The 13199-nt window shown below is 34.6% G+C and overlaps 3 protein-coding genes across 3 annotated transcripts in view; 1 reads left to right on the top strand and 2 right to left on the bottom strand.

Moving 5' to 3' along the window:
* LOC108733910 (nucleoredoxin-like) overlaps nucleotides 1-1171 on the bottom strand; it is a 23663-nt gene extending 22492 nt beyond the window's left edge. The window contains exon 1 of the mRNA XM_025979865.1: nucleotides 686-1171. Within this exon, the coding sequence (XP_025835650.1) occupies nucleotides 686-1054 (369 nt within the window). The 5' untranslated portion in view covers nucleotides 1055-1171. The remainder of the gene's footprint in view (nucleotides 1-685) is intronic.
* Nucleotides 1172-1800: 629 nt separating this feature from the next.
* On the bottom strand, nucleotides 1801-3671 carry LOC112906147. Its single transcript, XM_025979864.1, has 2 exons — nucleotides 3416-3671; nucleotides 1801-2268 (listed from the first exon to the last, which is right to left on the bottom strand). The coding sequence occupies exon 2, from the start codon at nucleotides 2143-2145 to the stop codon at nucleotides 1801-1803; it is 345 nt and encodes a 114-aa protein (XP_025835649.1). The 5' UTR covers nucleotides 2146-2268; nucleotides 3416-3671.
* Nucleotides 3672-9353: 5682 nt separating this feature from the next.
* Nucleotides 9354-12604, top strand: LOC108733898 (dynein assembly factor 3, axonemal homolog). Its single transcript, XM_018465248.1, has 2 exons — nucleotides 9354-9531; nucleotides 11958-12604. The coding sequence occupies exons 1-2, from the start codon at nucleotides 9354-9356 to the stop codon at nucleotides 12602-12604; spliced, it is 825 nt and encodes a 274-aa protein (XP_018320750.1).
* Nucleotides 12605-13199: the final 595 nt, after the last annotated feature.

Raw genomic sequence — 13199 nt, 5'->3', positions numbered from 1 at the left:
TGCAGCAAGAACGAGACAAGAAAAAGAAGTTCGTGAAACATTAATACCTACGTATATGTACAGAAGGTAGTGATGCAACGGAAGTGTCATAACGGAAACTGAAGCGGAAATTGAAGTATTTCTGCGGATGCGGATGCGGAAGCGGAAGCGGATGCGGAAGTGTGATGATTTTAGATGACTTTAATGCAACGGTTGTCTGCCCTTTTTTCTAATATTTTACTACAGATTTTGCATTTGTCACTTGCATTGTTAATATCAACAAAATAATTCCAAATTAGACTTTTTTTTGACTTCAAAATTGCACTTTTACCTTAAAACACCGAACAGATACTATACAAAATAAATAAACGCTGTAATTGTGTTCGTATTTTTGGAAATAAATTTATTAGGACCGTAAATGGAGAGCTGGGAGTGTGGGACATTTTTAGATTAAAATAGGGAATCCATAAGAGAATAAAATTGGATATTTAGAATGATGAGAACTAAGATTTTGTTAAGTTCCGATAAGTTTCCGTTATAAAAAATGTGGAACCAGATGCGGAAACGGATATGAAATCAAAATGCGGAACTTCCGTACTTGCGGATGCGAAAGTAAGGATCTGTTCAAGTCACTAATACCAGGTACCGCTTCATCCCTATTCTTATACGAGACGCTGCGACGTCTCGGTGGCATTTTCCTATTTACCTTCAGTTGCGTTTCGTTGAAGCACATGGCGAGCCAAGGGGTGTTTTGTAAACAGTCGCTGTGTCCTTTTTCAAAGTCTCCGTAAACATCGGTATTAGCCCAAAGGACCACCTGTACGACTTCGAACCTCTTCGTTTCACTATTAATCTTTTTGTAGAGCTCTTTCAGCTTTTGTTTCAGTTCGTCACATTTCAAATTGATATTAGCGAACGAAAAATAAACACCAATCACTTCAACCCTCTTGAGCGAATCGATGCAGGGGACGAGGTTCTTCCCTCCCGTTGTTTTCACCGCGTCAACGTCGGCACTCTCACATTTGATTAGATTTTTACCGAACAAATGTTCTTGCCACTTGTGCTTCTTCGACATGTTCCATTACACTGAAGTCACGAATTCAATTGTTTAACACCGAATCGATTGTACCAAAAACTGTTTAAATTACTCGGGTTGAAGTAATACCTCTAGGTTTCGTGTATGAAGTAAATAGCGTAACTATTGTAGGGTTAAATTCAATGCATTAGTGAATTAATCTTTTGAATTAACTTTAATTACATTTTTTTAAATATTTCCTTATTAATTTGAGGTTATGTGTAATGGGTAAAGTAAGTTCGAATTCACTAATGCATTAAATAGAGTAAGTCGAAGTTAATGTCCCAAAATATTTATTACTTTTTGAATTATTCTATTTTTTTAATGACTCGATTGTTTTAGAATTATTAATGAATTAGTTTTTTTCAATTAAGTTTTATTTTTTACTTAAATAAATTTTTTTTGTTTACTTTTCAAGATTAAAAGTCTCTACAGCATGTAAAAAACCAATTATTTAGAGTTGAGAGAAAAATTATTAATGTTATTAAAATTCTTTATCAATTTATTTACTTATTATCAGCACAATTGACTCATGAATCAGCAATCAAAACAATAAATGCGACAACAATAACAACTTTTTTATCATTTTTTTAATCAAATTAAACAATAATTGTAACTTTTTAATTTTAATAGATTTTTTTTAATGATTGGTATCTTCTGCGGATATAAAAAAAGAATTTTTTTCTTCCCCCGACCTAGGGGGAAGCCAGAAAAAAATTTTTTGTGATTATAATTATTTTTTTTTTTCAACTTTTACTAGTTGGCCAATAATCAACATCTTTTTTAATTTTAATTTTCTCCNCGTAAACATCGGTATTAGCCCAAAGGACCACCTGTACGACTTCGAACCTCTTCGTTTCACTATTAATCTTTTTGTAGAGCTCTTTCAGCTTTTGTTTCAGTTCGTCACATTTCAAATTGATATTAGCGAACGAAAAATAAACACCAATCACTTCAACCCTCTTGAGCGAATCGATGCAGGGGACGAGGTTCTTCCCTCCCGTTGTTTTCACCGCGTCAACGTCGGCACTCTCACATTTGATTAGATTTTTACCGAACAAATGTTCTTGCCACTTGTGCTTCTTCGACATGTTCCATTACACTGAAGTCACGAATTCAATTGTTTAACACCGAATCGATTGTACCAAAAACTGTTTAAATTACTCGGGTTGAAGTAATACCTCTAGGTTTCGTGTATGAAGTAAATAGCGTAACTATTGTAGGGTTAAATTCAATGCATTAGTGAATTAATCTTTTGAATTAACTTTAATTACATTTTTTTAAATATTTCCTTATTAATTTGAGGTTATGTGTAATGGGTAAAGTAAGTTCGAATTCACTAATGCATTAAATAGAGTAAGTCGAAGTTAATGTCCCAAAATATTTATTACTTTTTGAATTATTCTATTTTTTTAATGACTCGATTGTTTTAGAATTATTAATGAATTAGTTTTTTTCAATTAAGTTTTATTTTTTACTTAAATAAATTTTTTTTGTTTACTTTTCAAGATTAAAAGTCTCTACAGCATGTAAAAAACCAATTATTTAGAGTTGAGAGAAAAATTATTAATGTTATTAAAATTCTTTATCAATTTATTTACTTATTATCAGCACAATTGACTCATGAATCAGCAATCAAAACAATAAATGCGACAACAATAACAACTTTTTTATCATTTTTTTAATCAAATTAAACAATAATTGTAACTTTTTAATTTTAATAGATTTTTTTTAATGATTGGTATCTTCTGCGGATATAAAAAAAGAATTTTTTTCTTCCCCCGACCTAGGGGGAAGCCAGAAAAAAATTTTTTGTGATTATAATTATTTTTTTTTTTCAACTTTTACTAGTTGGCCAATAATCAACATCTTTTTTAATTTTAATTTTCTCCTATTAAATGGTCAAAAACAGGATAGAACTGAGGTAAAAAAGTGGGTTGATGGGTGGGGGGAGAGTTTAAAAAGGGTACTCTAATTTGTATTACCTAGACATAGCAAAAAAATGGCCATCATGATAAGTATAATTTATATTTATCGTAAAAGTAATTGTCAATAAAAATAATTCGTGAAATTTTTAAACACCCTGGGGGTCACCATTTATCATTAGAAGAAAAAAATTAATTAAATACCCACCTACCTATGCCTTAATTGTCCTAATTAAGTTTCTACATATAATTGAATTAACTACGAAAAATAGTAAAGTGAATTTGGTTTAATTTAAAGTTCTCCCCAGCTTAAGTTTGTTGTTGTTGTATGTTTAAAAATAGTTGCTTCCTAATCACAACAAACTACTGACTGAATTTTAAATTTCAATAGATACACGGTGTTCATATGTAAATGCTTATCAACAGTTAAAGGTACCTGCTTCTATTGTCATAGATACAAAAAAGAAACAATCGTCATTGTTCCCTTTTCCAACTAAAACGCGTTCTTCTGTTTTATGATTTTAAGATAAAAGAATTGCCGCAGTAAAAAGTATTGCTTTCCACACACCAGAAAACTTTGGATAATTTTAAACGTCAAGCGTAACCCGTGTTTGTCGCGGTAAAATCACTTCTGACCCGTAATGAGCACGTTTCGCTATTTATGCCGACATATGCCTGACGACGCCGTGACTGGCGACGTCGATACTGGCGCGACGACGGGCATCCCGACGCAGTTACGTACACTGAACTGTGTAGCGTCGTGCGGCAGTCGGCGTCATTTTTTTGTCGGGTCAGTGTTCAGTTAAGAAGTATACGGCGGCTGATATGGCAAAGAGGGAAAATAAAGCAGATAGATTTCACACGGGATGGAAAGTCCTAGTTCTCAATCTTGCCGTAAGATGGAACACTGATGTAGTAGTAGAAGGAAATTGATCCGCCTATTGGTATTACCGTCAATTCTCAAACTGAGAATCACGACACTCAGGGGGTTGTAAAATTTGTTTGGGGGAGGGGGTCAAAAAAAATTTATTGTAGGTCAATCAAAACAACATTTTGAAATATTTTAACGCAAAATTGACCTCAGTGTCATCATCATCACATAAGGCATCAGTCCTAAGACTGGTTGGACACGCACCTCCATTCCTTCCTATCCTGAGCTAATCTTCGCATTTTCCTAAAACATCCTACATCCTTAAGTATTTGCGAACAGTAATCTAAACTAGTTCTATGTCTTTGACTGGACCTTCATGCCTGAGACGTATTTCGCCTATCTCTTATTGACTTCCATATCGCCCTCTGTTCTCCTACTCTTTCTAATACCTCTTCATTCCTAACCTGTTCTATCCTCGGTATCCTCATTATTTGCCTGTAACATTTCGAACACTTCTATTCTTTTCTTTTCCGCCGCGCCCACTGTCCATGTTTCGCACCCATACAACGCTGCGTTCCAAAAATAAATCTTTAACAATCTTTTTCGTATTTTTAAATTAATCGTTCGCGAGCATAGAAGTAATTTCTTTTTATTGAAGGCGACTCAACCCTACGCTATCCTCTGCTTTATATCCCTACTACTCCTTCGGTCCTGACTTTTCTGACTTCCTAGATACTTAAAATCAGCCACTTCTTCTAATGTTTCGTCTCCTATCATTACATTTGCACCAGTGTACAAGTAGGTAATAATTTTTGGATGAAGCTCCAAAGTTATCGTAAAATATTAAAATTTCAAGATCTCCTTATCTTAAATCTAGACAAGACAAATTGGTAACACTTGGATTTTGGAGTTAAAATATTTCAAAATTGTGATGTACTAAGATAATCATCTGGCTCTAATTTAGCAATAAATGATACTTCGAAAATGACTATCTACTCTTTTGATTGTTTTCTCCTTTTGCTGACTGCTGAGGCAATACTGACACTAGTTTTAGTCGCAAAGTACATTACATATAATTGATCATTTTTTTATTTTCTCTTGACTACTGCTATTTATTAAAATCACCAGATTCCAAATATCAATCTCTCTGATTTCGTAATTTTCAATCAGAATTATAGCTAGAGAGCTGAATCATTCTCGTTCCACATTCAACATTTAATTATTTTCAATTTTGATAAAGATCTTCCTGCCATTGCAAGTAACTGGAATGGTCAGAAACAAACAGTAAGTTATAAGGAGAAACAACTAGTCATACAACACACACACACAATCAAGAAGAGTTCGATTATAGAAATCGATTCTGAAATACTCACTCTTCATCAATCAATCAGAGAAAGATGTTGCTTTTATAATTATTTGTCAAATCAATAGCAGTGCTCTTCAAGCTTTCGTAGTCCTCAAGTTTTAGGAGTTCCTTATTTTTGGCAATCCATAAATGAAATGTTGCTTACTGAAATTCAATTTTTGTTTGTATTAGTGAAGACTATCTTTTTTTTTTTTCAGAAAGAAATTGTTTTAAAATAAGAACTTTTAATATTTATCAATAACTCAAATGACAAAAACATCATCACCTTCAGGGTATGATTCTAATTAATTTAGCAAATGTCAAATACTTCTTGTTTTCCCAAAAAAATGTCAATGACATGCTCTTGCCATTTCATCCCATAAGCAAATGGTACACACAGATAGTTTGTATTTGGTATATTAATCTCTTAAAATACCGATAAAATTCACGTCATCGATCCGACCATAATTTATAGGGGGCATGTCCCATGTAGCGTGCGAGCCTCATGAGGCTAATGAAGGGCCATGCCGATATAGGGACTTGCCCGTAGATTGCTCATGAAAATTTCACCGAAAAAAGTGGTGATACTAAAATTAGATTGCCTTGGGTTTTTCATATGGGTCTTAAGGGCCAAACCTATCACCTGTATAAACATACAATTAAATCTAGCTTATGGGGACTCGATAAGACAAATCCGTTTGAAAATACTCTCTGTAAAATGAAAAACTTAAAATAATATAATAATAATAATAATCCCCTTGCCCAATTATGAAACCTTTTATATTTGCAACGAACCAGCAAGTGTACTTTCTGATATTGTTGTTATCTTATTATAAGACAACTGAAAACAGACGCATCAGGTCGAGCAACAGTAAAGCGATTGCAATTTAAAGTATTATTGACTACAAAACAGCCCATAACACTTAAGAGCAGACAATTTTACAAATAAGTAATATGTGTATAGGTATATTGTATTTTTTTCATAAATAGATAATAAAGTTCATTTTTCCAAAAATTTTTAATGAGTTTGCAATAATTTTTTCCCGCGGGGGACACATGCGGCATTCTTTCTGATGCGCAAATGCGACAAGGCGTTATACGCCTCTTCCTTGTCCTAGGGGGCAACCTGATGGGGCACACATGAGGCAGTGTGGTTAACCACTCAGGGACCCTACCTGCACCCCCCTCAAAATTCTAGTCGGGAATGGTTTCGTGTTCCATATAGAGTTAAAATTTCAATTTTTCTATTATTGTTTCTTAACAGTTTGTATCCGTTAACAACGAAACTCCATCGTAGTGCTGAAAATACTGCTCGTATTATTTTTCCTTCGTGTCAAAGGTAATATCATCATTTAACTGGCAAATCGTGGGCAGGTGATCCTGGATTTTTGACGTGACAACGTCTTATAATTCGATGGAGCCCGGCTGCACGCACGAAAAAACATGACTCATGCAGCGTTACCCCGCTCTGAGGCGTTTCATTTATAGCTTGAAGTGCAAGCGAGAGCGCGGAACGAGCGACAAAGAGGCACAATCGGCCTCCGCGTTCGGCAGCGTTCGACATCTGTCTCTCTCCTACTTGAGTGAGCGATGCGTCCGCGTGGACAGCTGCTATACAATAATACATTTCCATTTACCTCCTTCTCTATATCCATANTCTATTACTTAAAATAAAAACCCTCTATAATTTAAACGAATAATTTGGGCATCACACCTCAGTAAGCAGTGAAAAGTGGTTTGAATAGGGAGAAAGTCTTCTATGTAAAAGACGAAGAATTGCTGAATTTCCTAATTTAAAAAAATTCTTGTTTACATGGTTTAGACAGTGTAGAAATATGTAAAAACATTAGTGTTAGTGGACCTATACTAAAGGAAAAAGCTGAAGCGTTTGCTAAGTCACTAGAAATCCATAATTTTAAAGCTTAAACTTAAACCCTTAGTAAGTAAAAACCTCAATAACAGAAATTATTTTACGTTTCCTTTGGTCTTTATCTTATCGAGGTTCTACTGTATATAAATATATTTCAAGGCATCATTACAATTGGATATCCTTTTATTTCGATAATAACGCAAAGTCAAATTTCTCATAGAGATGCTAGTATTAAAACACATTTCACACCGTTTCTTACGCAGCATTTCCTAACCCCCTTTAAAAAAAGACAGGGGAGACCACGTGTAAAAAGGAGGAAAAAGCAATAGAAAAGCGTTCTGTAAGGGATCCAGCGAATAATTATGTTGCTAATATCTAATGGTAGCAGCTAATGTATGCAGTAACCGTAAAAATAATTATAATTCATTAGATTCTAACGGAAGTTTGCTTAAGCGTATACGGGGTGGTTGGTGTTTGTCTGGAGCCGCAGCCCTACCCCTCGATCCGTGGCTTTCTTGACCCCCGTGCACCCGACTCGTAACAAAAGAATAAAATATGGTCACAGATCTCTTCCTTAGCAGCTTCCACGTATAAATCTCGACGGTAACAATGCCTTTATACGTGAACTATTTTTCGTTTTTCTATTGAAAAGATCTAACTCAGGAACCGATCTAAGAAGGGCCCCGTCCGTCCCTTCTTTTTTTCTATCGCTTGCTTGCTTATTCGAACTTGCACAATATACATAAATATCGTCGGAAACTGCTACTGCCACATATGAACAAATGTAAACGCTATGTGTGCTTTATTATCATTAGGTATAGTTGTTATAGTAACGTATACACTTACGGAAAGTTGGTAACTGTTTCGTCACCTGCATCTTAATAAAATACAGCTGTCGGCTCAAGAAACTTTACAATAAAAATATAAATATAAGTTTTGCATGAGGAAGCACACGAATAGGAAGAAATTGCAATAAATGGTAAATGCTGTATCAACGTCTTACAACAAAAAAACGATTACACAGGTCTGCGATAAAAAAGTTTTTTGTAAAAATTTATCTTAAGCATGCAAATGTTGGTCTATAATTTGCAAATATTGTTTTAACCTATCACGTCACATTTTTTTCTGTATGTAGATTGATATATGTATATATATATAGCTTTTTGAATCGACAAATTTATTTGTTTTTTCACAAAATTCATTTTATAGTTTATATTTCTACTTAATGCTCTCTGACTGAGCATTATATTGTCTTTTATTTTATTTTAGATAGTCTGAAAGTAACTATAATCGTTTACATCGCCTGAAAAAAAAAAATAGTTTATAGCGCGCCATTATTGAGAGATATATAATATTAACGTGTAATAAAAGATTGTGTTTCATTTATCTTTAACTATGGCTTCTTGGAGTTGTAAAAACAATTCAAATGTATTTTTTTACATTTGCGGACAATATACAATAGTTAAGCAAATATTGAATATAACAGACTTTGTAAAAAATGCTTATGAATGAAGTTGTGTTCCAAGATAAACACTGAGTTACGGTAAAGTAAGCCGGTTATGTGTGGAAATGTTAAGACAGTGGACTTATGGTAAATCAAAATCATTGTTATTCGGTGTTTCTATGTCCAAATTAGAATGCAATTGGAAGTCGGAGTGAAAAATGTCATCAATACGATTTTGAAAGATCCCGAAGAAGTATTGCTTCCATCACGTTACATTAAACTTTGTTTGTAAAGGCATTTCGACTTGACCAACGGTGATTATTTCATGTGTAGATATCAAGCTCATGATATGTAGAGTCAATTCAAAGATGTTTTTCTTGTTTATTTTCGATCTTTCCATGCTTTAATATTGTCGGAGGTATTTTTAACCAACACCATCGAAAAGAGCATCGTTAAAAATATAGAAACACTGATTATCGAATATTGTTTCATGGCACTCATTACGTGGCAAGGGTTCAAATGGAAATGTGTTCTCTGAGCATTTATGGGTTAATGTGACGTGATATACACCATATGAATATCGTTTTCTATTACTTTTAAGACAATTACGACAAATATTAACAATTTAAGAAAAAAGCTTTTAAAAAACAATTTCGCAGACCTGTGTAATTAGAAATTTATATTCGTAGAAATCAGCATCTTATCTTTAGCGATAAGATGGTAATCACGAAACACAGTTCACATATTCTGGATGTACTGGGAACAGCGAAATTCTCTTCAATATCCTTCCGTTACTACCCCAGCATTCTTTGCATTATGCGGAAACCATAATCATACCTAATTCATGACTTCCAGATACGATACCAAAATTGGAGCGTTTGATTGGGATCTCAATATGCAGCTGCACCACAGGGGCGGAAGACAGCTCTGTAGTCAAGAGTATCGACACTGGCGGACTACTGGAGTCGCATTTACTTGGATGGAGTGCGACTTTTCAAAACCAAATCGTTCCTTTGTGACAGGTACAATTACAATATATATGTGACGTATTTTTACAAAACATTAACTACGTTTAGTAGAATGAGGATTCGGGCTATAGGGCCGCGGTCTAAGTGAACTATTTTGTCCAGACGTTTCGTCAGCTACTGCGGCTGACATCCCCAGTGGTGGTGCTACGTCGACAACGTGAACGTAGATTATATCTCGAGGTCTCGACAGCGACTGGGTGACAGTCCGAATCTTCATTCTACTATGGATTTCGGCCGTGAAAGCCGTTGTTATTAACTATTTTTGTACATACCTTCCACCAATAGTAATATGATTGCACCAATGATGCATTAGCTTCATCATCTTTATTGTAAAGAAGCTTTTTTCTTAATATTTCAGTAGGTTTCCCACAAATCCTTTCAACTCTTAATTGTTGGTGAACTTCTGTTGTTGCAATGCCTCCTTGAGTCGATTACACAAATTAAAATTTGAGGTAGTTTCTCCTACTCCATTTTGTTGGTGGTTTCTTTGGTTAAATGGGCAGTATGAAGAAGGCAGTAGAGCGTTATTATGCAGGAGAACCACATCGTTTCTGGAAGATCCACTGTCTTTAGAAGCATGGCTGAGTAGTGCGCTTTGTTCACTGTTCCAGGCAAATAGCAAAAGGTCTGACCGTTTGTGTATCTCGAAATGTGACCACCGTTGCTTTTCCTAATACTGATACTTTAGTTTTGGATTTTTTCCTGGCCAAGAAACGAATACACTTCTATTTTATGCTTTATTTTTTAGATTCTGGTTCAAAATGACCAATCCAGGTTCATCACGCATAATCTATGTAAAGAAAATATCATGTTTCCTTTCGTAATATTCTTCAAAACTCTGTGCACACTATGGGTCTAGTGTCCTTTTCTTATCGCATTAATTATTTCGAAACCCACCTTTCACTCTCGTTTTACACTAGGTACTAAGCTTCTTTTTGATGAAGTTATGAACTATATCGACACCTACTTTAAGTAATTCTGCTATAAATTCAACTACTGGGACATATTGCTATTCGTAATTTACCGAGATCCAACTATATTTAAACTTTTGTTTTAGCCATTCTTAACACATTAACTAGATTAAACTACGTATTATACGAATATGAGCTGGCTTTTCATCTTCAGAAAGCATCCACCGATCACTGAACGTCGTTCAACGAAAGTTGAAGTATCAATTAGACGTACTATTGTTAAAGGGGGTTTTGGGATTCATCACCATAAGATCGTCGGTCCTAGACTGGTTAGACACGCACTTCCAATCTTTCCTCTCTTGATTAGACCTTCATGAGAAGGAGTTCTACTAATCTATCTCGCCTATTTCTCATTGACTTCCATAGAGTCCTTTATTCTCCTATTCTTTCTAATACCTTTTCATTTTTAACCATCTCTATCCATGGTATCCTCATCATTCGCCGGTAACACCACATTTCGTACGCTTCTAACCTTTCCTTTTCCACCGCGCCCACCGTCCATATTTCGCACCCGTACAGCGCCGTGCCCCAAACGTACACCTTTAACATCTCTTTCGAATTTCTTAATTAACCATTCGAGAGTATAGAACTGATTTGGGCGACTCCTTTCGTCCTGAGATATCTGGCTTCCTAGATATCGAAAATCAGCTACTTTTAATTTTTCGTCTCCTATCTGTATATTCGGTCATTCCCTACTTTTTCTTCCCTTTTCTGAAAAGTATTTTTGTTTCAGTTTTATTTATTTTCATACAGTACTGATCTGTCAGTACCGCTTCCACTTTATTTAAAGCTATCTCTAATTCCTCCTTGCTAGATGTCAATACTGCTATATCATCTGCAAATCTAAGCATACTAATCTTTTGCTCCTGTACCTATATCTCTCCCTACAGGTGTGCTGTTTTTAATGATGTTGATCGTATTTTCATTGTATAGATTTCTTCCTAATATTTACTTCCCTACATTTTGGGATTATGACAATAATTTTTATTGATGAACAAACGAATTTGCATTCCAATGAGATTTTTGCTGTCCAAAACATACCATACTCCCATCACCCATTATTTTTAAGTGCTCAATTATTGAATGACTCCGTATATTACCTGTATGGTTCTTATTTTGTTGTTGGTGCCTGATATTCTTAATGTAAACATTAGCTTATGTGAGGGTCTAACAAACACGAGAAGAAAGAATGTAAAACGTTTCCTACATAAAAACGTAAACCTTTCCGAGACCAAATTAAGTCAGTTTTCATTAAATCTGATCAAGAACCGTTTTGCAAAACACTAAGTTTCCAACAAAATCAAAATCTGTTGAAATCATCTCATTTTAGTAGTACTGTTTACTGACAGGTAGGTAGACAACCAACGACTAAAAGCTTACTGAACCTCTTTTTTGCGACTTTTATAACTTTTTATAATTTAAAAGTCTGCTTTTGTTTATTTGGAATAGGTGTTTTTCCAAATGGAAAAAGTTACCTCCATTACGGGTATCTTGGAGACATACTCACTGGTCCTTTTGCGGCGTACGGGTTGGAGTGCGAAGATAAGGAATTTTTGAAAAGCTCCAATGGTCAAAACGTGCATAGAGCCACCGATGTTACAGAGAGAAATCTCATGCAAATATTTCACGAATTGGAAACACAAGATAAATATAGTCATCACAAAGTGAACGATTACATTTTAGGGCCAGCCGGCTTTCAATTGCCACAAGAACGTGTAGTCGATTCTTACGGGGGTGGTTTTGAAAAATGCGTCGGAAAATGCTTTGCACCGGACGACGTAACGATTACCTTTGTATCATTATCGAAGATGGCGCTGATGAAGAACAAAGACCAATTAAAAAATAGATTTTCAATCATATATTTCGCAAGCGAATACATAAAACATTTTGATGTTGACCTTGTAAGGCACTTGGCATCGACAGGTTGTCTTTTGTTTATAGAAAACAAACTATTCAATCCAAGCGTCCGAAACGAAGAATTGCAAAAGTTTAGTGAGGAAATTCTGAACGTCGCAGAACCAATTTCGTCATTAACTGCTCCTTTTGATTGTACCAAAGATTTTTATGCTAAGTTCTTAATAAAGAGTAATTCTTAGTTTCTATGTATTTTTAATGTCTACCTTCATTTCAAAATTGAGAAAGTCAAGTTAAATTTGTTACGAGACCTAAAGTTGAACATAACCACAAATTTACAATGAGTTAAGGACAAGGATATAATCAATGACATGCAGATGAGTACCTAAAGCAAGTGAATCACTCAAGGGTATAATCCAATGTAAGAAACATCAGTTTGAGGACTGTCAGATACCGAACAGTTTCGTTATACTTCACATTTGTATGGTTTTTGTTTATATGAAACTATTAAAATTCATTGGATTATTAAAATAAATTTAATAATTACAAGAAAAACAAACAATTCATCACTGTCTAGTCTGACTAGTTTTTTTTTTCTAAATTACATGGGCCATGTATCAGTTCTTTCGTCATTATCAGGGTGTCTTCAATCCTCAAGCACTTTCACTTCTTCCTATCCTAAAGCAATCTTTATATTTCCCGAAAGCTAGAACATCCTTCATTCCTTACTGCTTGTGAGCAATTTCAGCTTCTACTATCTCTTAGTTCGTTTTATTGAATAATATTTGTTTTCTCCAAGTTTTCTCCAAACAAGGCTCAACTCAAATTAGTGTTTAG

This window comes from Agrilus planipennis, unplaced genomic scaffold, assembly GCF_000699045.2.
Source record: "Agrilus planipennis isolate EAB-ADULT unplaced genomic scaffold, Apla_2.0 scaffold11, whole genome shotgun sequence".
Taxonomy (NCBI): domain Eukaryota; kingdom Metazoa; phylum Arthropoda; class Insecta; order Coleoptera; family Buprestidae; genus Agrilus; species Agrilus planipennis.
Note: the sequence above shows the minus strand (reverse complement) of the source record. Positions and strands in the feature narration are given on the sequence as shown.

Excerpts from the sequence above, each read along its gene's own strand:
- LOC108733898 (XM_018465248.1), top strand. The coding sequence starts at position 9,354 with ATGACTTCCAGATACGATACCAAAATTGGAGCGTTTGATTGGGATCTC. Across the intron at positions 9,532-11,957 it reads AAATCGTTCCTTTGTGACAG|GTGTTTTTCCAAATGGAAAA; the intron begins GTACAATTACAA and ends TATTTGGAATAG.